Below are 27,566 nucleotides of genomic sequence, written 5' to 3'. Positions count from 1 at the left end.
CCTTGTTGTGCTAAACATAGATTTTATTGCTAAACATAGATTTTGAACAAAATCTCAGCTCACTGCGTTTTTCATTCGACACATTGATCGGCCGCTCAAATACAGGAGTTTTGCCAGCTCTTTTGATAAAGAATCGTGAACAGCATTCTGTGAAGGATGCAATAATCTTGTATGTACAAGAAATAAAATCCAGGCGAGACAATTTGGTAGCGCGAAGTTTGTCAGCTCTCGTAAACATTAAAAAAAATACATGTACACACTGTTCGAATACAAAATTCATCGAGTCGATTAAAAAAGCCTTTATGTTAAACGAAATACCAAGACGAGGGATTGCTAGAATAAAATCAATGTTATTTCACGCTATAGCAATCTACCGATTATAAGTTGAGAAAATCTGAAAAAACTAATTATACTAAGCGGCATTACGTTAGATGAAAGCAACCTCTTCGCTGAAGGCTAGTTTGACATGCGAAAAACAATTTTTCAGTTAAGAAAAAATGAGTCCAGGAATACTTCCAGAACATTGTTTTAAACATAAAGGCAATCATTATGCAACTTTACCTTGGTTCGGCACCAAACTAGCACAAAAGTAAGCTAAAAGGGATCAAAACAAAAGATTAAGTACTCACGTTTTCGTCGCGACGTGAAATCCGACGTTCTCACGTTCTCGACCTCACGGCAACGTCGGGTCACAACGTGTTGTACATGCGCAGTGACGTCTCGAAAGAAATGTCACGTTTCCGGTTGCCGTCGTCAGGCCGGCGGCGTCTGTTGCTTAAGGTGCCTTTTAAGTGGAGAAGGCCCTGGGGACGAAATTGTCGAGATCCTTCGCGACTCGCCCTTGACTCGCCCTCTCCTGAACAACATAAAATGGCGTCGGGATCAGCGGGCGTCCCAGGAGAACCTATCGTAAAATCTGTGTTCGGTGGAGAAAAAACTAAAAACGAAGGGAAAATAGAGAAACGAAAAGCTGAGCTGGGTGTTTGTCGTATAAGGAAAACCCTCAAAGATGGTGTAGGATATCAAACTGTTGGCTCTGGAGCTGTAATCAAAAATCTGATGAATCAGTGGCCCTGGAAAGACAAGTGCTGTATTGTTACCAGCCACAAAGTCCTCCCAGAGAAAGATTTCGATGTAAATAATTTTTATGTAGATTTCAAGAAGTTAAATTCATCCAACCAGAAAACTATCAAACTGGGTAATATTGCGATGTCGGATGCCATCCATCGATCTACTTCCGGTTTGGTTGTGATTCCTCTGCAGGATCCAAAGGTATTCACGATCAAGAAATCCAGTATTTTCACATATCGACCATTCACTAAGGGAAATGAACTTTTGAATGAATTGTTGTGTCCTGTCGTGGATGACATGGGCTCGAGCGGTTTTGATGTGAAGCCGTTTGGGCTGAAGCTAATGCTCGATCCGCAGTGTGTTCTTCATGATGGACTCTCTTCTTTCAAAAGTCTGGCGGAATTTACCGGCTCATCGAATCGCAAGCCCCATGGTTCTGTTATTTTGTCTCGTGGCGAGAACCTGACTGCTGTTGGAATCTTAAACTGCCGAGATGATGGATCAAGTAGAATCTCTCCAGTCTGGTTGTCAGGCGAAACCTTATCAGGCTTGAGTAAGTCTTACTCAAATAAGACTAATTAACTACAATAACCCTTTTCACAGTTTCTGACGCCATCTTGCTTTGGGGGCAAACATAGCAAAAATTGCAGTAAATCTATGAGAAAAGTTAAAATTTCAATGCCCAATAAGTTGAGAGTGATTGACTTTCTCAGTATTTTATGAGTAACAAGGAACAGATTCGATCCCAGCAAAGGTTTTTCCGGTCAAATTTGAAGAACATAGCTTCACTGTGAGGCGAGAAAAAGTTTGCACTATTAATTTTTGATACAAATGTCTCGCAATTTTCCCGTGAATTTCAAATTGGTTTTACAGACATATGTAACAATATGGAAAAATGAAAACCTTATTTGTTGCTTTTCTAGCGAGGCTATTTTTACCTTAAACTTGATCAGTAAATTCTTTTACCTGGTATCTTTAGGGTGCGTTCCTTTGGGGTGATCTGGATCAGGATCAGTGATCCAAGATCACTCGGATCATGGTGTATCAAAGGAACCGATGAATTCACTCTGATCATGGATTCATTGGTTCCATTGATGAACTATGATCCAGGTGATCTTGAATCACTGATCCTGATCCAGATCACCCCAAAGGAATGCACCCTTAGTTTTTAATTCATGGTCGATGTACTTCAGAACTCGAATTTTCCATGACTTGTTAGACATAAGATTCTATTAGAAAATTGAAATATAAGGTCTGTTATTCCTAAATATATAGCGTCAGATGTAAAATGTGCATAAATTATGCAAGACAATTTCATCATTGCTGGCAGTCAACAGTTGCTATATTGGTTGTGGCTGAGAGTGAAAATTATCTTTATCACCAGTTGAACTTGGGATCAATATCATGACTAGGCATGCTGATCACATGATCAGCATGCTGAATATTAATAACCCCCTAATTCAACCAGGGGCCCATTTCTCGAAGGTCCAGAAAAGTTTTCGCACCCAAAGCTGTAGCAAAATCTCAAACCTTATGACTTCAGAGCTGTTTTATGCACATATTCTTAATATAAACAGAGGTTCCCTTCATACAAGAAGTTTCAGGCATATACACCTCTCTGTCTTTAAATACCGATTAAATGAAAATGGCTTTGCAGGCCCAAAAAGTTTCCGGGGCCTTCGAGAAACGGACCCCAGGGCCAGGTTGTTCAAAGCCTGATTACGCTAACCCAGTTTGAATAATCTCAAACTATACAAAACAAAAGCAGTGAAAAAAACATCTTAATTTATAGAAGAGACTGAAATAAATACCCAAGTTTACTTTTAAACCTTGGGTAGAGTTGAGGGGCTTTCTAACAGTACAGCCCAGGGCTGAGAAATTAAAAAATGTAATCATTTTATGGGCATTGAGACTTTTTTGTGTATTACTAATAATATTCTCATTTATTTTGGCTCAGGAAGTGGGGGCTTATTGCATACAAATTAAGCTTATGAATATTTTGTAAACCCAAACAAAAGAAAGAAATCATTCTTAAAAGTAGAGCTCTGCTGATTCAGCCACAAAAATGTTTCAGATATTCCAAAACTATACTCAGAAAATATAAAACTTTAAGGTAAAAAGCTGTGAAAAAATTATGAGTCTAAACGTTTTCGATCTGTTTGATCATCATCAGAGCAAGATGATGATCAAACAGGTCAAAAACGTTTAGACTCATAATTTTAACAGCTTTTCATACCTTAAAGTTTTATAGTTTACTTTTATCAGCGAAATGTATACATACCCGGAGAATTTCCTCTGAATCTGGGAGATTTGGTGACCCCCATAGGAAACCTGAAGATTCGCTCTGTGTCAGGGAGACTCCCACACAATCTGGAATAGTTGGCATAGATGATGTATTCTCCAGGTTGGAAACAAATTAGTGCTTAAAAATGAATTTAGAATAGCTGTAGCATAGGGGTGGAGAATGAACCAACTTCACCAAACTCAATTCATTAAGTGTCGGTTTGTTTGAGGAGGATGTATGACACTACCGGTATACTTAAGTGACCCTTTGTTGGTCTCGTACTACATGGATAATATGAAGATCTGCTTGTTGGTGTTATAATAATACAATAATAATACAACATATTTGTATAGTGCAAATTCCATAAAGTAATGTTCAAATGTGCTTCACAATATAAAGTAAGTAAAAAGGGTAAAAATTACACTAATGAGGTAAATTCACACAGTAAAAATGGAAAACAGGAAACAATAAATAATTAAAATACTAGATCAAAATAGTGATGAAAAAGATCCACGGCACAAAAAATTATGATAAAAATGCTGAATGAAAGAGGTGAATTTAACTGGAGATTTAATATCCATGTTGATGATATTAATGATTCTGCCGCTCGTCTCTTTGCTGATCTGCTTGACTCCGTGGCATTAAAACAACATGTCCATGGTGCAACACATGAACTTGGCCATATTCTTGACCTGGTGATCACCAGAAATTTTGATCATCTCATTTTTGGTGAACCCAACCCTGATATCCTGTTTTCCAATCATCAGGCTCTTCTATTCCAAATTCAAGCTAAATTATTAACATAACATAAAATTTTTGTCATGATTTAAGGGCCTTCTGACATCATCAGTAGGGAAATGTCAAGAGAGCAAACCACTGTTCAACAGCAGTCTGATTCAATCAGTCCAGAGCCAGCAAGAGAAATCCCTGCAGAACAACCAACTCACATTGGTGGAAGAGTAAGGCATGAAGTCTTGCCTTCAAATAGAGAAGGTGATCTAACCACAAGCAACATCCAAGCCCAGGGAAATAAAAGAAAAATGTCACAAGTAGATGCAGACCAAGGTATGTACAATAAATTAAATGGCTTTTTTTTTCACTTGCCAAAGTCAAAAAGGGCTACTATGCCTGTTGTTACTGTAACAAGATGTAGTCAAGAAGGCAAGTCAATCTCCAATTGAGAAAAAAACTCTTTAGCATCAGTTGTAGCTTGTCTTTGGATCTGGCGGGACTGCGCCTAATTTCACATGACTTAAAGCTAATGCAATCTTAACAAGCTATTGTTTACATTCTTTGTCATTTTTTTTTTGTTTGACAAAGTCCGAGATATGTGTGTTACTCATATACCTAACAATCACCCAATTGCCTCTAATCTAGCAAATTGCAAAACTGTTTGTCTTAATTCTCCTTAAGTCAGAAAGGAATGAAAGTCCGATTTCATAAACTTAAACAAAGTCCTTTAAGCATCAGGGCCTTTTCACTGGTCTGCCCAATCTGGTAGTGGGTACTTGGCATGAGGAGCTTTGAGGTGCGCAAAAATGTTATGAAAATTACCTGGCTGCCCATTGAATGTGTAGCCAGCTAATTTGCATATGTAATTCAAAGCGAAGGTTTGACACCTCTTGGTACCATGAGGTGTTAGCCGAATACACTGGGACTTCAGGTAGTCGCCCGAAAAAAGTAATTTAAGCTCCCCTATGGTGACATGAGTGTTACCACAATTTCCCAGTAGTACATTTTTTTATCATTTTCCAGATACATACATTATACTAACTAGATAGTGCCTTGTCTGCTATGGTTTAGTGCTTTTACAGCAACAAAACGTCCTTGCATCTCTCCATCAAGTTATAAAATTCAGGAAATTTTCGGTAAATTTCCCAACTTAAGTTGTCTCCATAGCGAGAAACTGGAACCAGTAGTTAATGTTTTACCACGTTTACAACAACAAAATGTCATCACATCTCTCCATCAAGTTATAAAACTCAGTCATTTTTCAGTATTTTTTTTTGGGGGGGGGGGAGGAAACATTTCTCAACTAATTGTATCCAAAGCAAGAAACCAGAACTAGTAATTTTAGCACTTTTACAGCAAATGTCTTCACATCAAACCCAATTAGTTTTTGGTAAATTTCCCAACTAGTTATCTCTACTAGCATATACAAAACTCGGGGGTTTTTTTTTGCACCTTCACTGCACTCTTAGCAGTTTGTGGAAACACAACAAAGTCTACGCATTCTTAATTGGATATATGAGCACAAACTCTACGGGAAGTAGAGGGCTGCTGACAACAATGGTTGATTGCTTCAGCTTCTAACAATCCACAATAAAATATGCTTTAATTCATTTAATGGCTAGTCGCTCGTCAGGCGAGTTTTTCAATTAAAGCCATTTTTATCACCACGATGTTTGTGAACACATTCCACGTACTTTTTGAACAAGAAATGGTAGGGAGTATGTCAATTTTCACAGATGGCTTTCCGGTCCATCAACCAATTCCAGCGCAACATAGTAGATTTAGGGACAGGAATTTTCACTTATTAACTAAATGCGACACTTGACCCAAAATCATGATCACTGGATAAAGCCTTTCATCTCTCCGTTTCTCCAAAACAACACTGTCCATTTTTATTATTAGGTGTGTACCACGTATCACGTAATGCTTCTGCAGTGCTACAAAGAATCACGTGCCACTCCTGTGTTCCACCAGCATGCTTTGTTTTCGCCACTTTGTTTTTGGACAACAATTTTTTATGCTTTAACTATTTGTACCTTAAGTAGACACTTTTACATTCCCAACAAATAAAAAGTACCTACCTTTCTGGGTACCATCTGAGATCAATCACCCATGCTTTTATCCTGTGCGATCACTGCTCTACAACAAAATGGCGCAATTTTAAGTTATGTTGGCACAAGGTCAAAGATGAAGCAAAGAAGAACGTCAGCAAAGTGCACAGCCTTCTGGGTATGCAAAATCCCATATCCAGGCAGCCATTGTAGGTAGAATATATATATTATATGTAACTCTCAGGTATATTCTACCCACGATTATTGCAGAGTTTTTATGTGGCATGACTATTAGATTGTAACTCATAGGTATATTCTACCCAGAATTGTTACAAGTTAATATGTGGCATGACTATTAGATTCTAACTCACAGGACGGTATATTCTAGCCACGATTGTTAGAAAGTTTATATGATGGCGTGACTATTAGATTGTAACTCACAGGTATATTCTACCCATGATTGTTACAAAGTTAATATGATGGCGTGACTATTAGATTGTAACTCACAGTTATATTCTACCCACGATTGTTACAAAGTTGACATGATGGCATGGCTATTAGATTGTAACTCAGTTATTTTTTACCCATGATTGTTACAAAGTTAATATGATGGTGTGAATATTAGATTGTAACCACAGTTATATTCTACCCACAATTGTTACAAAGTTAATATGATGGTGTGACTATTAGATTGTAACTCACAGTTATATTCTACCCACGATTGTTACAAAGTTGATATGATGGCATGACTATTAGATTGTAACTCACAGTTATTTTTTACCCACGATTGTTACAAAGTTAATATGATGGCGTGACTATTAGATTGTAACTCACAGTTATATTCTACCCACGATTGTTACAAAGTTGACATGATGGCATGGCTATTAGATTGTAACTCAGTTATTTTTTACCCATGATTGTTACAAAGTTAATATGATGGTGTGAATATTAGATTGTAACCACAGTTATATTCTACCCACAATTGTTACAAAGTTAATATGATGGTGTGACTATTAGATTGTAACTCACAGTTATATTCTACCCACGATTGTTACAAAGTTGATATGATGGCATGACTATTAGATTGTAACTCACAGTTATTTTTTACCCACGATTGTTACAAAGTTAATATGATGGCGTGACTATTAGATTGTAACTCACAGTTATATTCTACCCACGATTGTTACAAAGTTAATATGATGGCGTGACTATTAGATTGTAACCACAGTTATATTCTACCCACGATTGTTACAAAGTTGATATGATGGCGTGACTATTAGATTGTAACTCACAGTTATTTTTTACCCATGATTGTTACAAAGTTAATATGATGGCGTGACTATTAGATTGTAACTCGCAGTTATATTTTACCCACGATTGTTACAAAGTTAATGTGATGGTGTGACTATTAGATTGTAACTCACAAGTATATTCTATCCACAATTGTTAGAAAATTAATGATGGCGTGACTATTAGATTGTAACTCACAGGTTTATTGTACCCACGATTGTTACAAGGTTGATGTGATGGCATGACTATTAGATTGTAACACACAGTTATTTTCTACCCACGATTGTTACAAAGTTAATATGATGGCATGACGGTTATATTCTACCCACGATTGTTACAAAGTTAATAATTATGTGGCGTGACTGTTAGATTGTAACTCACAGGTATATTCTACCCACGATTGTTACAAAGTTAATATGATGGCGTGACTATTAGATTGTAACTCACAGGTATATTCTACCCACGATTGTTACAAAGTTAATAATTATGTGGCGTGACTGTTAGATTGTAACTGACAGTTATTTTCTACCCACGATTGTTACAAAGTTGATATGATGGCATGACTATTAGATTGTAACTCACAGTTATTTTCTACCCACGATTGTCACAAAGTTAATATGATGGCATGACGGTTATATTCTACCCACGATTGTTACAAAGTTAATATGATGGCGTGACTATTAGATTGTAACTTATAGGTATATTCTACCCACGATTGTTACAAAGTTAATAATTATGTGGCGTGACTGTTAGATTGTAACTCACAGGTATATTCTAGCCACGATTGTTAGAAAGTTAATATGATGGCGTGACTATTAGATTGTAACTCACAGGTATGTTCTACCCACGATTGTTACAAAGTTAATACGATGGCGTGACTATTAGATTGTAACTCACAGGTATATTCTACCCACGATTGTTGGAAAGTTAATATGATGGCGTGACTATTAGATTGTAACTCACAGGTATATTCTACCCACGATTGTTACAAAGTTAATATGATGGCGTGACTATTAGATTGTAACTCACAGGTATATTCTACCCACGATTGTTACAAAGTTGATATGATGGCATGACTATTAGATTGTAACTCACAGTTATTTTCTACCCACGATTGTTACAAAGTTAATAAGATGGCGTGACTATTAGATTGTAACTCAGAGATATACCCTACCCACGATTGTTACAAAGTTAATATGATGGCATGACTATTAGTTTGTAACTCACAGGTATATTCTACCCACGATTATTACAAAGCTAACATGATGGCGTGACTATTAGACTGTAACTCACAGGTATATTCTACCCACGATTGTTACACAGTTAATATGATGGCATGACTATTAGATTGTAACTCACACTGGTATATGCTACCCATGATTGTTACAAAGCTGATATGTGGCGTGACTATTAGATTGTAACTCACAGGTATAATTATTCTACCCACGATTGTGACAAAGTTAATATAATGGCGTTACTATTAGATTGTAACTCACAGGTATATTCTACCCATGATTGTGACAAGTTGACATGATGGCGTGGCCATTAGATTTTTTCTCTCAGGTATATTCTACCTACATGTATAATGACTGCCTGGATATGGGATTTTGGATACCCAGAAGGATAATCTGCACTTCGCTGACGTTCTTCTTGGCTTCATTCTTGACCTCAAGTTAACGTAACTTGAACTTACGCCATTTCATCGTAGAGCAGTGATCGCGCAGGGTAGAATCACTGGCCAAGTAGTTTTGTTCGTATAATTCGCTTTGACTTATTAACTTTCCATGGCCCGTGGGATGAAGCAACCAAAACGTCGCATTTTCGGCACAATGTATTTGTCTCCGATCAGGTTCATGTCAACAGCATTTTGGTTATTATCCCTCGGTCCAAAAAGACCATTCTTGTTGAATTACTTCACAAAGATGCAAAATAAAGTGCTGTCTCTGTAATTTCGAAACGTTGAGCTAAACCTTCTTCATTCAAAACCTGCCAGTTTTCAATTCAGTCAAGTTGACGTGTGCTGTACCCTTGAAAAAGAATGATGATTGCACTGAGCGGAAGACTCGATCGAAATGCCACATGACAAAGTGGCGTCCTTTTGACTTAATATTTAACTTATCAGTAGCTAATATTACACCAGTAATTGTCCAAAACAATACAGGGTTTTTCCTACAATTTTTCCTTTGGGAGTCCCTTGGACTCCTTCAACCCAAAGGTTGAGGGTCCAGAAGAAAAAGGTGGGGGTCCCACGGTTAGAGTTTTAAATTCCAAGAGAACAGTCTAATCTTTTGGCAGGTAATTAATTTTATACTGTACAGTAATATAGAGGCAACCAAGAATGACTAAACATATCTTTTATTCAATCAGTTTCCGTTATGTTTTCTCATTAAAAAGGAACAAAGTTCTAAAGGTATTTCTCACTGATTCATAAACTCAGTCAGAAAGTTATAAGCTACAACAGAAAATTCAGCTAACTCAAAAAACGTGTATGCTACTAAAAATAAGTTGAAATTTGGTCTAGTAGCCTCTTTAGCCGTACCAGTAGCATCTCTTTTCAAAACAGGGTGCAAGGTTCAGGAAACAAGTTAGTAACTTCAAAACTTTTCACTTTTGGCATAAATAGCTAATTTCTTTTCAATGGAGATGTCACATGTTTCATCAAGCATCAGTCCAATAAAAGGTTTGCGAGAATCATTTAGTTTTTTTATCAAGTTATCTTCAACACATTTGGGCAAAACAGATTCCATCTCTGAAAAAATTTCGGGTTTCTTGTAAAAAAAACAGAAGCATCACTACATCCATTAGCAGCCTGAAGTTCCATTATTGAAATAAAGTTATCAGCAGCAATGTTGTTCTTCGTCATAACATATACCGTTCTAAGCTGAACAATGTGTCTTCTCGTGATTTCCTGTGTTTCATACTCAATGTTCTCCTTTGCATTTGCAACTGTCACTTGAAAGCTTTTTCTGAGCTTGAGCTCACTGATACTCGTAATGTGATATTTCGAATTTTGGTGCCTTTCCAGGGCTGACTTCTGATAATTGTTACACCCAGTTGTTGTGAAAGGGTTTTTCTTACCTGTCATCTTACAGATATCACAATACATTTTTTCGTTTTCTTCTTTCAACCACATGAATTTTTCCATCCAAGCTGGGAAGAAATGCCTCTTTTTTTTTCGCGGGCTGTAATTCCGAATCCGCCATCTTGCATTGTGCCCCACAATGCCTCACAATCGCGCATTAGTTCTCAAGCCTCTGCGAGGAGTTCACAGCAAGAGCAAGCTTGAGAGCGAGAAAAACAAAAGGTGGCGCTGCAATAGTCGATTCAAAGGAGTGAACGTGCCAGATTTGGGAGTTGAAAGATGGACTAAGAAAACAGAACAAAGATTCCAAATTCTAATTTTATTCTCAAAAGAATTTTTTGCAGATCTATTCAGGTTTCAATTAAGTCAGTAGTAAACTACCATCCTAAACCATATGCGTCCGAGAGGACCCATTCTCCTCGCCATTTTGCGTCCCTTTTCCATTTTTCAGCCAAACAGTGCATCTCGGACGCGCATTTGCGTGTAAGGGAAAACCCGGCAATAAAATAATTCGGGGGAAATCGATCCCTACTAAAAGAATATTCACTAAACATACTTGTTTGCGTTATTGTTTTATATTTCTGTTTTCAAGTAGCAAGAGAGAGTATTTCGGGAAATTGGTGGAAAAACTGCGTTACTTGTTTGATAATCTCCAGGACGGTTTTCCATTGTTAACGTATCATGGTAGGTGGATTGACAGTGTTTGGAAATCGTGCTTTTACGCTGGCACTTTGAAAGAAAACCCCATCAACCTATACATTTTCTGAAAGCCTAATAGTTATAGAATACAATCATATCTTTGAAATTTTTTAAAAAGTTATTGTCGCAGTGACATTTAAAGAAATACCCAGAAACATAGGCTCGATTACCAGTGGATGTTTGGGAAACGAGCCCATGCTCCTCCCCTGAACTCACGGCTGGACTTGTGGACTTACTGTAGCATTGTTAATTTCAACCAATAAGAAATCTGCCTGCCTAAATCGAACAGGCTGCATAAATTAGCTTTCTCGCAATAGCAAAGAAGTTGTGCGATATGAAGTGTGATCGCATTAGTGGGACATTTAACTAAATACCGTGATGAAATCTTGCCTGATCTAAACCATTAGTGGCATATACAACACGCAAAATAGTCAACAGACTTATGTGTTAGAATCTATATTTGAATCATATGGTGCCAAAATGTCAGATAAAGGACAAAGTCAACAAACGCAAACATCAATCTCAAGAATAAACGCAAACATCAATCTCAAGAAACAAAACACTCAGTCAGATTGATGTGTACAGTAGTCCTCTTGAAGGGAAGCGACACCAGTCTCTGGCAAAGCCAGACAAAATTAAATTTTTAAATGTCGAGCAAAACAAACCGAACTAGCAAAACATAAACATGGTGTCAACACCATGTACACCATACAACATATGTGACCCTCCGTGGGAAAACATTGCATAAGGTGAAAATAAAAATAAAACTTATATTAACCCTGTTTAAGATATGTCTTTGAAGAGCTAAGATGATGAATTCTCTTTGTCCGCTTGGCAGTGACAGTATGCGGAACATTCAAATTTTGCCGCTAACTAAAATAGCAAGGCTGACGCCTGCAATCAATTTTAATTTTTGAAAACAAATCTCGTAAGAGGTGATTTTGGTTAGCCTGCAAACACACTTTAACGGATTTTGGTGTGATAGTCAAAATTATTCATATTTATGAGCGTTAATATGATTGTGCAAACAAAATGCAAATTCAGCAATAAATTATTATTCCCCAAACTACTTTATATTCAGAGCAAAGAAATTTGAAACAAAAAGTACTATGAAGAAAATATATGGCAAAGTGAGATTTTGCCTGAATATAGACATTAGAAAGGAGATGGAAGACTCATGGCTGAATGCAATAAATAGAATAATTGCTTTCATAAAAGACCGACTGAATTTGAGCAGCAAGAGTACAGCAGCAGCCAATGCTCACCTTATGAAATCTCTTTTTTAGATACACTGGCTGAAGAATAACCATATTGCTGTAGATGAATTACATTCAACTTCTTTTCGATGTACAAATCCATTCACGTCTATTCACCGGCCTCATAGTCGTCTCGCACAATTGCCTTCACAGTCTGCTTGTATCTGGGTGTTTTACGAGTTTAGTTTTCAAACTTCTTTATCAACTGTGTTAATCCATGAAGGAGCAAAGTAACTCTATTTTTTTTGCCTGTCATCAAAAGTACTTTTTACCATAATTGCTGCTAATCTCGCATTCCGATTGGCTAATTGCCGTTGCTTGTGGCCTCATTGTCGCGCAATGCCTTTTTCAGCTCACGCTCTGAAAAAAACATTTTTTTTTGACGTTGATATTGTGGTGAAAAACAAATCGAAATGTGGTTTAGCATGGTCTGTACTCTTATTGACAACGAGTACGCGTCATTACTCTTTTTCCAAACATTTTTTCTTATTTTTTTCTGCATGTTGAGTGAGTTTGCAAAAGTTTTTGAAAGGAAAGTCTGATGCGTCCATTAAGTAACTCATTTTCATAGTGCAACGCAATCACTTTCGATGTCGATATTTTCAAAAGTCAGCAAATCTTGACAAAGATTTCCTTCGTTATCTTTGATATTGTGGTAAGAAACAAATCGAATGTGGTTTAGCGTGGCCTGTACTCTTATCGACAATGAGTACGCATCATTACAGTGGTCAAAATTTGTTGTGGACTCACTGGGTTGCGCGTTGTGAGTCCACAACATTTTGACCACTGTGATGACGCGTAAGCTTTCGCAAGTGGACTGAAAACAAAATTTCAAAGTTGAAATCAAAAAGGTCAATTATCTTTTTAAACTCTTCTCCTGAAGCTATTGTTCATTTGGTTCCAAAGGTATAGCTTACTTCTAAAATAAGACAGAAAATTAAACCTGTGGCTCTCCAGAATTCCATGGCAACAAATGAGTGAATAAGCAATCAAATGGGAGCATTGGCCCATTGGGATTTGTGATTGGCAGGCTGAACCCCGGACCTCAACCTTGTTATATAGGTTTGCACCATGGTTAAAACCACTTTGCATCTAATTGGTGTCAGATTGTGACAGTGCCAATTAATAATAATAATAATAATAATAATAATATTAATATTAATATTAATATTAATAATAATAATAATAATAAGCATTACGTGAGAACGATAATAATAATAATTATTATAATAATAACAATAATAAACATTGAGGGACAAGTTTTGGGGAACTACTTACTACACACATGTACAGTTAAATATAACAAATTAATTTAATTATTATTGGTAGTGTACACAAAGTAGTTACTGGCCCTCTGAGCTAATGACAATGCTTAAGTCAATCCATTTACACACTGCTGTGTTAGTTAAAAATATGTTCACACTACTGTCTGCACCATGTCATTGTGTTAAATTACATGTAGAATAAGCAAAAAGGCCAATCAAAATTCTTTTACTCTACACCTGTCAACTGCTCAATACAGTTTGTGTTCACCTTGTTGAAAAGAAAATGACCTGTTGCGGGAAACCACTTTCTGTGCCTATGTAGGGATGGAAATAATAATATATGTTATACTATACTTTTAGTATACAATATTATACTTTTATTATGCTAACTTGCACAGATCAGGGAGTGAATCGGTCCTTAGTTAATAGAGGGGAATGGTTATGAATCCCGACAAAGGTCTTTGTTGCGTTTTTGTTCGCTGTTTTGGCCTTCTGACCGTACACAAAACACAATAGTTGTTTATTAAGTACTGAGGAACTAATCAATAGAAACGTTTTGGTTGCGTAATTCAGGCATAGTGTATGAGTGCTAAACAAAATTTAGCTAGTTAGTTAGGTAGTTAGTAGATAGTTAATAAATTGCTTGTTGAATGATGAAGCTTTTATATATTCATACATTTTTTTTTCGTGAAAATACATTCTTTATTGATACACATAAACCTATATACAGTACAGTGCAATAAACTACAATTTTAACAGTTGCAAAATTAATACATTTCTAAGCTATAGTAAATAAAAATAAAGAGAGATTTAATGTTAATCATAATGACTTAACCAGAGTAGACCAAATCTGGAGCATCATTGCATGTAAATTTTAATCTAAATTTTCTAGCCTGTACTTAGAGGAGATTTTGCTGACAAAATCTGTGATGAGAAGAGAATTATTGTGTAACTTATTTGTATAGATAAAATAGCGAGCAAAAAGCATGGTGTAGTTGAATTTTTTTCAGTAGTTCTTTATTGGCAGGATTGGAAAAAATCCCAAATAAAAAGTCTTGATTTGACGGTTTGAACGTAGACTTATTGCAGTTGTTGAACCATTGCACCACTTTTGACAAGAAATCTTTAGTAAAAAGACAGTCTGAAAAAGTATGATCTATCGAATCTTGTTCTCCACAATATAGGCATTCACTGTCGTTTTTGATGCCAAATCTACAGAGCTCTTTTTTAGTTACAACGATTCGGTGGAGAAATTTGAAGTGAAATTCCCTCAGCTTATTTTCTCTGGAAACCTGTTTAATCGATATAAAAATTTTTTCCCATTGTTTTGCACATATTGGCATAAATTTACTCCATTTAGTTGGTCCAGTATGTGGACTATTATTAACTTGTTTATTCAATAACCAGTAGAAATCCTTTACCTTCGCAGTTTCAAAGTTTACCTTCGTTGAACTATCAGGATCGAAAATTGAGTGGTTTTGTAGAAAGATGCTCTTGGAGAGCGGTTCCAAGTTATTGTTCTTTGTCTTGGCCAGTAAGCTGTCCGGAATAGCACTTCTAACTTGATAGTAATTCAAGAAGTTAGTTTTACATTGATATTTCGCTTTAAAGGCTTGGTATGAGAGTAGCTGACCTTGTTCATCTAACAGGTCACTTATCAAAATAATTCCTTTTGAAAACCACTCTTGGATGAAAAAAGGCTTGCCGTCTATTAGTATTTCCCGGTTCTTAAATAAAACTGTTTGGCCCAGATTATAATTATACAGAGTTTTAAGATCATCGAGGAAGGAAAGCATGTCCTTATAAAAGGTACGTAATTTCGAATTAAGGAAAATCACATAATAACTACAGCGCGGTAAAAAGTTTAAGCCACCTAGCCTTCTTAGGAAAAAAATCGGGTACTGAACTCCAATTCGAGTTTGCATGTTTCAGCAGACAAGGTATCCATGCCAAACGCATGGCCTTTAACATTAGACCTACATCGGTCAGACGAATACCACCTTTATCGTAATCTTGGTAAAGGCCTTCTCTTTTAATTTTGTCCTTTTTCTTGTTCCAAAGGAAACTTTTAACAGTTGTGATAGTATCTTTTGGCACATTGGTGGTAGAGGCTGAATACAGAATTTGTGATAATCCTAAAGATTTAATAATCAAAACTTTCCCAAATAAGGTGAGGCTCCTTGAGCTCCACATATCGACGTGGGTTTGGAGTTTTTGAATTTTTAAGTTGAAATTGTAGTGATCATTGTTTTTGTCGTCGTAAGAGAAGTAAATTCCCAGAATGTTAACAGGATCGCGTGGCCATGACAGTTGCAACGGTGTCGTTCTGTTATTGTGCCATTTACCCAACCAAAGTGCCTTGATCTTTTTGACATTGAGTTTTAAACCAGAAACAGGCGCAAAGTCGTTAACTAAACAGAGGGCATTGTCAACAGAGGTAATATCTTCGCAAAAGAGGTTAGCATCATTTGCAAATTGGCTCACTTTAACTTCATTTCCATAAATATTTATTCCTTTAACCAGCTTATTCTGGCGGATTTTATTAAATAGTATTTCCGCACCCAAAATAAAAAGATATGGTGACAGGGGGCAGCCTTGTCTGACACCCCTTGTTGGCTTAAACCAATTTGTCGCAAACCCGTTGTTAAGAACTGCACTTTCAACATCAGTGTAAAAGATGCTAGTCCACCGCTTTACGCTTTCCCCGAAATTAAAAAGATTTAACACACTTTTTATGAATGGCCATTCCAAAGTGTCAAATGCTTTTCTGAAGTCAAGAGAAACCAAGACACCCGTTAAATCCTCATTCTTAGTGTATTCGAGAACATCACTGATGAGTCTTAAATTCTCACCTATATATCGCTCTTTCGTGAAGTCTGTCTGATCTGGGTGTACAAGTTTTGGAGGAATTGTCTCAATCCGTCTAGCTATGGCTTTCGATGCAATTTTATAATCTGTATTTAACAGTGTTACTGGTCTCCAATTCTGAAGGTCTAACAGATCCGAATCAACCTTGGGAATAAGAGTAATTACTCCACGGCGTTGCGAGATAGACAATTTCCCAACTTCATAAGCCGCATTTAGGCTTTCCAATAGGTAACTCCCTGCTAAATCGAAAAAGTATTTATAAAATTCTACAGTTAAGCCATCCTCACCTGGCGATTTGTTTTCCTGAAATAATTCTAGTACTCTTTTGCATTCATCTAGTGTCAGAGGGCCTTCTATTTCTTTTCTGTCTTCATCCGAGAGTTTTGGAAAGATTAGCTTTCTGATAAAGAGGTCAAATTGTTCTTGTGACGTGGATATTTCAGACGAGTACAGGTCCTCATAAAATTTCTGGATGGCTTTCAAGATTTCCTTTTCTTCTCTTATCTGTACTCCGTCCTGTTTTCTGAGTTCGTTGATGGTCTTTCTGTTGTAGTTTCTTTTTTCCAAGTTGAAAAAGTATTTTGTGGGTTTTTCCCCTTTTTCTGTCCACTTACATGTAGATCGAAACATTGCAGCTTTTCCTTTGCGATCATATATTGAATGAAGCTCTGTCTTTAAAGCTTCGTATTCATTTAAAGTGGTATTAAGATTCAGCAGGGTATTACTGTTACAAATTAAGTTGTCGAGGTGATCAAGTCACCTGGAAATTTCAGTCTCCCTTTTGGAAAGTGCTCTTGATTTTTGTTTTGCAAATGAAATAGACTTCTCTCTTATTTCCGTTTTCATTAATTCCCAGAATAGCTGTTGGTCTTGAACGAAGGAATACTTCTCGCGTATTTGAGGTATGAGTTCGCGAATATGTGCTATATAGACTTCACCATCAAGCAAGGTATTGTTAAATTTCCAGAAACCAGGGCCTCTTGGGATCGTCACGGGCAAAGACAGATAAAAATAGATTGCTTTATGATCAGGTGCAATCGACACGGTAATTCCAACTTTGCTTAATACTTTACCAAAGATTTTGCCACGAGAAAAAAGTCTATCCTCGACTTAACCTGTAAGGATTTAGATTCGTATGAAAAAAGCTGTAAATTCGGATGGCGGGCTCTGTAAATGTCGATTAAATCAAAGGTTTCCATGGTGGTTAGTAGCAAATGTCCAAACGGTGTAGGTTTCGAAAATGCTCCGCCTTTTTTGTCCTTTTTTGTTAGCGTACGGTTCCAATCACCTCCGATGATAATATTTGTCATTTGGGACTTGTCTATGATGCAATTGTTCAATTCCTGAATGAACTCTAGTTGTTCTGATTGGTTGTTAGGTCCGTAGATATTGCATAATGAAGTTTTCACGCCATTTAAATGCGTGGTGATTAAAACAATTCTCCCTGTATTGTTACTAAAGAAATATTCCACATTATCGTTTATGGTTGGATCTAATAAGATGCAAACACCCTTGCTATGATGTGTTTCATGAGAAAAAAGAATCTTACCTCCCCATTCACTTTGCCAAATTGATTCATCATTTACATCTGAATACTTCTCTTGGACAAAATAGAAATTGGCTTTCTGATCTTTCAAATAAGTAAAGATGCTCCTTCTTTTGATCTGATCTCTTATACCTCTAACATTTAACGAAATAATTTTGAATTTTACATTGGATTGCATTGCACACGTACAGGCTTCCTAAGTTAACAAAAATTAATAATCAATGCACAAAAAGAAGCTAAACCCCCTGACAATAATAATAATAATAATAATAATAATAATAATAATAATAATACTATCATCATCATAACATTAATTAACATATTCCATACAAATTGGTATATACAAGGTAAAAGTAAGTAAAAGAAATAAACTATTAAAACCTATTTCAACAGTGTTTACATAATGGCTCCCTCCTGGGTTTCAACGTCAATATCGGTATATTACAAGGTAAAAGTAAATAAAAGAAATAAACCATACGACATATCCTGACATATCCTACCTTAATAATAATAATAATAATAATAATAATAATAATAATAATAATAATAACCAAAATAATAATAACCAAAAAGAAAATAGCAACACACACACACACCACACAAAAACAAAAAAGAAAAACCTTTAAGAGGTTGTTTAACCTTCGCCCTTGTCCATATGAAAACTTTCCCTCATGTCAAGACACAGAATAAATAAGATGAGACAATTTTCGACATATCCTGACATATCCTACCGTAACCGTTCAAACGATCTAGAGGTTATTTAAATCATGTTCAGAATAAATTCGAATAGGTCTTCCCTCAGGGGATGTCTTCACAAACACTTTACCGTCGGTGGTCCACACTCCTAGCAGCGATAACTCCTCTTTCTTAGCATTAGCTTTTCCCACCAACTCTCAGGGGAAGGCCGTCAGGTTTTCATCGATGTAAATTTTGCTGGCTTGAACTCGATCTGCTGCTGTAGCATCCAGAAATATATCGGTAAACTGTACATTTCTCAGTCGAACTCTCTGTTTATAAAGAGAAGATTTCACTTTATGACTAACGAAACGTACAATAATTGGGCTGGATTTCTTTCTTTTCACTCGATGGCAGATGTCGATATCGTCGGGTTTTACTTGAACATCTAACGCATTGGCGATTTTGAGTACTGCACCTTCATTTTCACGAATACTTTCAGGAATACCGACAATTTCGAGCGAGTTCTTTCTCGAGTATTGCTCCAAATCGTCCAAACCATCGTACAGTTCATTTAGTTCATCTCTTTGCAGAGAGATTTTTCGTTTAGCTGCATCAAGTTCTATTCTCCGTTCCTTGTTGGTGTTTTGCACATCGCTTAGCATGGTCTTTGTCGCCAACAGCTCGTTTTCTAATCTCCTAAACGACGACTTCAGGTCACCAACTTCGTTCGATAGTTTGTTGTTCTCCTTGAGGATATTTTCTGTGGTTCTTTGTATGCTAATGAGTAAAGTTTGAATATCGTAAAGGTTGGGTTCTTTTGTAGTGTCAACCTCTTCTGCTTCTTCGACTTCTTCTTCGCTCTGTGCGTTGTCGGTCGCCATGTTCGGGCGCTTTGACGCAGATATTTCTTCCTCTGTAGAACCTCTTGCACCTCTCTTGTTCTTTTTACCTTTTGTAATAGGCATTTGTCTCGGAGGCAAACTTAAATAACGATTCCAGGTTCGCAGAAGGAAAGATTTCTTCCCGCTCAGAAAACGTGGCCGCTCTCGGCCATTGCTCATGGGTTGACTAATGGGTTGACTAGCACGTATGGTTCGTCAGTTCCCTTCAGTCTTCCTCACTGCCTTGTTATGTACTAAGATTTTTTTTTATTAATGTGGTTAGTACAATTATTATCAATATCATTATTTTGTAATATCGTTTATGATTTTTTTTTCTTTGTTATATAATCACAGTGAAAATTGAATAAATTAAAAGATTATGCACAGTCATGGACCTTTTGACATAAATCTTGAAATCTTTGTTTGCTCATTTGATGTTTGCCAGGCTTCATAACCAGTCCCCTCTATTAACTATGATCAGACAAATCAAGTTTCCATGATCCTTGCATGTGCAACACTAATTGAAATGCAACTGACATGAAATACTTAGGTTTCAAGCCTCTAATGCAGAAAACACATACAAATACCAGATGATTAGGATTGACATAACATTATTTCGTTGTCACTCTATACTTCAACAGGAATTCTGTCCATGGAAATCAATATAGAAAGTGTTACTACCAGAGACCCGCAGAACCATTCCCAGAGACAACAGGAATTTCCACAAATGATGAGGGAGTTAGCTATAGATTATCTTCTCAACAATGACATTTCGACTCAAGAAGGGCTGAAAGCCTACCACTCCTTTTTATTAGGGGCTTTTAGTCTACACATAAAAGTGATTAAGTCAAGCAGTCTGATATTCATAGTACAGTGCAGTACATTGGAGATTCTAGAAAGACTGTGGACTGATTACCAATCAGGTCACCTCAAAGAAGTAGCAGAGAGTTTCCTTGTGACTGAAAAAATTAGAAGAAAATTTGACATCGAGTCCTTAACTTTGAAAACAACTATTGACAGAGAGGACTACTTGGCATGCAGGCATTCTTTTACAAAACACTTGGGTGAGTTGATTGCTTAAGTTGTTTTTCTTTGTTAATTTTATTCATTTAACTGCTTCAAGCTTTAGGAAAAATACATTAGGGTTGCAGAATGAATTGTATTTGTAGACAGCTGAGCAGTACATGTATATACCATAAATTCTGATTATATTAGTCCCCACACCCAAAAATGAAACTTCCCAAAAAGAATGAAGCCCTGTTGTTTCTAGACACAAGCAATTCTTGAGGCGATAACAAGCCCTTGCTTCCAAGATAAGCCCATGGCCATGACACTATATTTGGATTTAACATTCTGTTAATATAAAGCCCTTGACTTATACATATAAATTTTCAAAAAGCTTTTCAGGGGCCTGCAAACAGGCTCCCGTGAAGTGCAAAAAAAAAAAAAGAACTCAGCTAGCGAAGCAAGCAGAGTGAGGTGGGAAAGCCTGTAGACTTTGTTTTTGAAGCTCCAATCTGCCCTTGGTGATTAGCCTGTTTCAAATCAGTTAAGAAGTTAATTTAGACCTGTCACAATTAGACTTGGTAACAAATGAACTATTGAAAACTCTTCCCGAAACTAGTCGGTAGAATGCCAAAAGTATTGCACTTCTGAGCCATAGTTTACAGGCATAGCTTGAGTAAATGGTTGCTTTCACTCAAGTTTCAAACCAGAAATATGGATAAAATGTATAGCAGTGAAGAATTTCTCAAAGCTTCCTCAAATCCACATTTGTAGACTGTGCATTGCACACAGACGCCATCATTTCTGGTCTACACAAAAATTACTCAAATTTACAAGTCTTTGTCAAGATCTGTCAAACATTAATCTCAAAGCTGTCAACAATCAGTAATTTAAATAATCAGATCATAATACCAGATTCTGGTATCATGGAACAGAGGCATCAATAGTATTTCTACCGGCTCCCCCGCCCGTCCTGCTTTGCTTGCCAAACTCTTTTTTCTGCCATTGCCTGGAGCCTGTTTGCATAATTTTTCTGGGGTCTGATTGTCTTGGGTTGGACTGGGGGTGTAAAATCAGTAGGAATTAAATCAGTGTTTCACATATGCATAATTAGTGGAGTGAACAACAAATTTTCCTAAATTTTTTTAGTGGCCTTCACAACAATTTAAATTTTAAAGTATTTAACATCTATTGTGAATTGTTTCTCAAATCATGTACTGTACTCAGATACCCCAGCTTAATTATTTACTGTATACTGAAACTATAATGAAGTTAGTGTTGTCACTTTTGTTGTTGAATTATTTTGTACGCAGAAAGTACCAAGTCTTACAGTGGAGGGCTTCGTGTTGTCTGTGGTCCCAGCTGGAATGTGGACGAAAGCGACGGCAAAGAAGGTTTTGTTGGAACAGTTGTTGAACTCGGAGGGGATTCTTCCAGTGTACCAGAGAACATGGCATTAGTTCAGTGGGACATAGGACTATGTCAGCTGTATAGAGCAGGCCATGATGGCGCTTTTGATCTGTGTGTGTTGGATAGTTCTCCTGCGGGTAAGGCCATTTTTTGCATAAATAATTAGATTGAGGTGATCTTGCCTGATAACAACTATTTAAAATTAAGATTAAACTATGTTAGAGTCAACTTTCTTTTTAGTTGTTGTAGCTGTAGTTTTTGTTGTTCTTGTTGTTGGTGCAGTTGTTGTTTGTTGTGGGTGCGAGATAATTATGGCATGGTTAAGCTCATGTCTATGATGGCCATTCTAAATATCCCAAAAAACTAAGATTGTGCCATTTGCTGCATTTTGGTTACATTGCTGTCTATATCTATTACAGCCTCACTTTTAGACAAGTGAAAGTTTGATGAAATTATTGACTTGATTACTGTCACCCTGCGTTAACTGCTACAGCAATAGGATCAGTTATGTCTAAAGTATCAAGAATGTTAATGTTAATAGTGACATTCAAACAAAGAAATTAAATGTTGAGTTCAGATATGCTGATTTGTTGCTCTTGGAACTTTTAACCGGGCTTGACTATAAAGGTTATAACCTCTTGGTAATTGTTATTAGTTTCACCTGACTTGGTATTGTTCATCATCATCAATGTAGGTGTAAAACATGTGGGTTTAGCTTGCTTTGCCTGCAAGCAGACTCCTATTTTAGGAACATGTTGGAGCTGTTTAGACTGCGAGGATCATGCAGTGAACCTATGTACACCATGTTACATGGCAGATGAGCATGACACACAACATGTCTTTCAGAGGAAAGATTCTCCAAGAGTCCATGGGTAAGTTACTACTTTATGCTTAGAACCCACAACTAAATATCATTGTTTAGTCACTTTTTGATAAAACTTAGATATAATATAGAGTGTTTTGTTTCTGAAAAAGTTGAAAGGCTATGCAAGATGGAAGATCGCACAAAAACAGCAAAAACAAGCCAAACAAGGTTCGCATAGTGAGGGGTTCAGACCGCATACAGATGTATATTTCTCTTTATTGTTGGTGGTAGTGGCAATGGTAAAACGCATTTCTGTACAATACTCATAGCCAAGAGGAAAGTGAATGATAATGTTATCATTCAAATACAGTCGATCCTTCCGTAAGCGACCACCCAAAATGTCAAGCCTATGTGGTCGCTTACGAGCTCGAGAGCTGTGACCATATTGGAGGAAATTTTCTCTCATTAGCATATGGTAACTGCAGAGACTTACCCCATGTTTTAAATGTTTTATTCATATGAAAAGTCAATTTCGAGAAAATTCTGTACTTCCCATTTAGAAATTGCGTCTTTTGTACTATCCAGAAATGCGATAGTTACGACACCTTATTATCTAATTTTCGCTCTGTTATTATCTGCTTTAAGTAGTCGTTTACGTTAGGATGGAAACAAAAGAAAATTTCAATCTTTTAAGCAGTCAGTTTTATTTTCAAATATTTCTTACCCTATATTTTGTTACATTGATGCAGAATTTCTGTCGGAAGAAGAAGCAAGGAATTTAAGATTCAAACAAGAGGCATTTATCCTGGTGCTAAAGTTACAAGAGGTCCAGACTGGGAATATGACAACCAAGATGGCGGAATAGGGTCGTTTGGTACCGTGAAGAAAATCACAAATTGGAAGGAAAACCCAACAAGTGCAGCGGCTGTCTCATGGGAGAATGGTACTGAAAGTACATACAGGCTTGGCTACCATGGCAAAGTAAGTACAGACGGTGATTTTTACATTTGATTTGATTTTTTCACATTAAACTTCCAGTCGTGAAATAAAGAGTTCAATATTCAAAGTAAGACTGGCTTATTGAGTTACTCGTATTTTTCTTGTGATTGACTATGTTCCGTAAATCCTCTATTAAGCCCCCAGAGGGGGCTTATTTAATTCCTAGCGAAACGCATTTCCAGAAGATAGTATCAATTCTCCATAAGGAACTAAGACGCAAAGTGGAAAAGTTCAAGCACATGAAGTTAGAGGTCATGCAGCCGAAGATCAAAAACAAATTTGAACTTTCAGCACTTGAATAAACCGTACCGGATCAGTCCACGTGAAGTGCTATAGTCGTAATTACATTACAAATACAGTCTATCATTTATTAACTTGACTGTGTGGAATAGGGGGGAAGGGAGGGGGGCTAAAAAAGAGAAAGGTGTTTAATAGCTTTCTTCCTAGGAAAAAGGGGGCCTTATTTGAAAGGACCGGGCTTTATGAGGATTTACAGTATTTGCAATGTACTTTTGTTTTGGTATGAAACCCCCTCTAGCAGGACAAAGGTTGAAGCATTGGCCAGCCGTTGGTATCATGCATCCCGGGGGGCCACAGCCATATATGGGCTATATAGGTATGTGCCGCTGTGAAGGGTATGGTTTTGAAGCAGTTTACTCTAGGATGGGGTATATAAATCAGAGCGTTTGGGTCTAGAATAGGGTATCATTTTTCACAAAACTGACTAGTTGGTTGAAGATTTTATCTAGACTAAGGAAACCAGGAATTGCCACTCAAAAATATAAAAAAATCAAATCAGCAAGTTTAAATTTACGCAAATCAGCCTCAACAGTGTCGATAGATGGGGGGATTTGGGGAGTTTACTCTAGTATAGGGTAGCAAAATTTAGCTGAACTAGCTCTGGTATAGGCTAAGGGTTCCAGGGTCCCAGCGGCACATCCTCACTCAGAAATTCCCAAAGTACCTTCCCCGGGTCATGCATGTCGTAATTACTTTTTGTAAAACACGTGATTTGTATTAAATGATGAATTGTATCATACCTCTTATTTTAAATAACATTATTGTTACATCATAGGTGGATTTGAAGTGTGTAACTGCAAACACTGGTGGTTATTACTACAAAGGTCACCTTCCAAGTCTAGGCCAAAAGGTAAGAAATTCATCTCAAACATGGATAAAATTTAAAACCAAGGAAACCTTCCTAGCTTTAAGTGCAAGCCTTGACCACGTGCATTAAGCCATTGTACAGAATTCAAGCAAAAATGATTCAATCAGCATTAGCGACATGCAGTTATTATATAAACGAAAAGCTCATATCCCCCTCAGTCAATGAGATCTGCTGACTATGTTCAGATTTTCAGAAGTTATTGTTTTCATCAGGTCTTAGCAACAAAACTTGATAGTTCATTGCAGGTTTTCAATAATTAGAGCAGGTATTGAACAAAATGTGCATGTATGTCTTCTTTTTATCTCTTTAGAACAAGACCCATGATATGAGCTGGATGATTAGAGCTGAAAATGCAAAAGTAAGTAAGGTGTAAATCAAAATGAATGGGTTAAATGTAAACATAGCGTCAAATAGAGAGGATAATGTCTACCTATGCTAAAGATTTAAAGTGTCTCCCAACGCTTTCGATTTCCAGCATTTCCAGCGCTTCTTCTTTCATGAATCAATGTTACAACTCTTTTAAAGTTGATGGTATGAAATTGGTACAAAACAAATGCATAATCATTGGTAGGCAAATTGTGGTGAGTTTCGTGACGCAAAAGGTTATCTTAGCAACAGCATAACCCTTTAAAAGTCCTTTAACTTAAGCTTAATTTAAAAGTGCTGATAACTTCAAATTATTATTTCAATTATTTCAATTATTATTATCAAATTGTAATCAGCAAAGAAGAAAAACTTTGTCCGAAGTCTTGAGCCGTTTCAAGGCTTGGAGCCCGTTTCTCGAAAGCCCCGGAATCTTTTCGGGCCCGAAAAGCCATTTTTGGTTAATCGGTATTTAAAGACAGACCAGTGTATACGCCTGAAACTTCTTGTATGAAGAGAACGTCTGTTCGTATTAAGAATATAGGAATAAAACAGCTTTGTAATCAAAAGGTTTGAGATTTTGGTACGGCTTTTCGGGACCTTCGAGAAACAGGCCCCAGGGGTAAAGTTTTTCTCGATACGGACCGACCCGGCAAAGGCGGAAAATCATAACCAAAAGATTTTGAAATCCGAATATATCTCTCGGCCCGTGCTGTAAATTATGGATCCTCGTTCTTTTCCCGTTTGAGTTATCGTCCAAGCGTTTCGCGCTCGAAAAGGATAAAAACTCGGTCTATAAACTACAGTACGGGCCGAGAACACCAGGTTATTAAGAGGTATTTATGATTCATATCTTGCCTTTTTTTAAACATGTACTGTTTTTTAAACCACTCTTAAGGCATCAAGAAGTGCTTTACACAAAGCCTCAATCAGTGGACAATGCGAGACTGTTAGAATGCTGCTTGAAAATGGGGAAGATGTTGACCAAACAGACATGGTAAATGTACTGTATTTTCCTTTCTTTTATGAAATGGTGCGGGATTCTTTTCATGCGGTTATACCAGTCGGTTAAAGGCAGCCTAAAAGTTCAGAGGGTTCTGACGGCGGAAATGAAGTTGACTTCCTTTATATGTTGAGTTATTCTTCGAAAGCAAACTGGCTACACGGAAATCGTCAAGATATATAAAAGCGAAAATGCGAGGAGAAAATAACGTACAGGAAAAGGCCGGTGGTATTATGAAGTGCAATTGCTGTTTTTAAATCTGGATATACGAGCAGCGTTCAAAACAAACCTAACCTACGTAGCGTGGGTCTAAAGTCTTGGTTGATGATATAACATTAACGGCTAGTTTTGTATTACCGCTATTTTCCATCGGAGCCAAGTGAAGCACAACTGATCCTTAATTTTAAAGTTGGAAGACGTAAATTAACGCTGTGATCGAGTGTTTGGAGGGTTGTCCAGTACTCACGCACGACTCGTACGAGACGTGAAGCAACGTTAACATGCCTGTGCGCATGCCTAAAATAGAGTTGTTGGAAATCATGGTAAATGTGGTAATTGTACATCGGCTTTTGTGTTGCGTTAGCTCATATTTCAATAAGGCTATGGTGACGATAGAACAACGCTTTTGTACCTAGCGCAAGGTAATTGGGCCATTTTAAGGTATAGATACTTTAACTGGTGTTTGCAAATTTGTAGGAAGAATTATAATGAAAGACTACTTTCTTTTCAAACGAGGGCTAGTTGCGACTGGGTCAGCAAAAATTAAGTGGCCTTCGCGGGGTTGACTCTTTGTTTGTATTTCTGCAGTTTTCATTGACGTCCCTTCACCTAGCAGCCTGGTATGGACACGAGTCTGTTGTTAAACTGTTGTTACAGCACGGTGCAGATGTCAATGCTGTGGACAGAGTAAGTTGACAACACAACACTTTATGAATCGTCTGTACTTTAACTAACTTACAGTTTGTCCCTGTCAAGTTCAAAACCCAAGTTTATTTTAAATCAAAGCATGTTTATGCGTTTCCTGGCGGCAATGTGAAATTGAAAAAAAAAACAAAAACAGTTTGCCTGACAAAAAACCAAAACCTATTGATTTCTGGCGGTATTCATCTC

The 27,566-nt window shown here is 37.0% G+C and overlaps 1 protein-coding gene, 1 long non-coding RNA gene and 1 pseudogene across 2 annotated transcripts in view; 1 reads left to right on the top strand and 2 right to left on the bottom strand.

Annotated features, from left to right (window-relative positions):
* LOC145494843 (uncharacterized) overlaps positions 1–7,726 on the bottom strand; it is a 14,451-nt gene extending 6,725 nt beyond the window's left edge. The window contains exon 1 of the long non-coding RNA XR_014050305.1: positions 6,169–7,726. This is a non-coding gene — a long non-coding RNA (uncharacterized LOC145494843). The remainder of the gene's footprint in view (positions 1–6,168) is intronic.
* Positions 1–27,566, top strand: part of LOC145494691 (uncharacterized) — a 36,401-nt gene that overhangs the window by 2,799 nt on the left and 6,036 nt on the right. Inside the window, exons 1-10 of the mRNA XM_081474244.1 lie at positions 1–1,624; positions 4,187–4,420; positions 20,345–20,767; positions 22,022–22,255; positions 22,813–22,990; positions 23,673–23,904; positions 24,998–25,072; positions 25,401–25,448; positions 26,352–26,450; positions 27,264–27,362. The exon at positions 1–1,624 is cut by the window's left edge and continues 2,799 nt beyond it. Coding sequence (XP_081330370.1) covers positions 706–1,624; positions 4,187–4,420; positions 20,345–20,767; positions 22,022–22,255; positions 22,813–22,990; positions 23,673–23,904; positions 24,998–25,072; positions 25,401–25,448; positions 26,352–26,450; positions 27,264–27,362 — 2,541 coding nt within the window. The 5' untranslated portion in view covers positions 1–705. The remainder of the gene's footprint in view (positions 1,625–4,186; positions 4,421–20,344; positions 20,768–22,021; positions 22,256–22,812; positions 22,991–23,672; positions 23,905–24,997; positions 25,073–25,400; positions 25,449–26,351; positions 26,451–27,263; positions 27,363–27,566) is intronic.
* On the bottom strand, positions 18,706–20,344 carry LOC145494795 (uncharacterized; annotated as a pseudogene).

The sequence above is a fragment of the Orbicella franksi genome, chromosome 8, assembly GCF_964199315.1.
Source record: "Orbicella franksi chromosome 8, jaOrbFran1.1, whole genome shotgun sequence".
Taxonomy (NCBI): Eukaryota; Metazoa; Cnidaria; class Anthozoa; order Scleractinia; family Merulinidae; genus Orbicella; species Orbicella franksi.
Note: the sequence above shows the minus strand (reverse complement) of the source record. Positions and strands in the feature narration are given on the sequence as shown.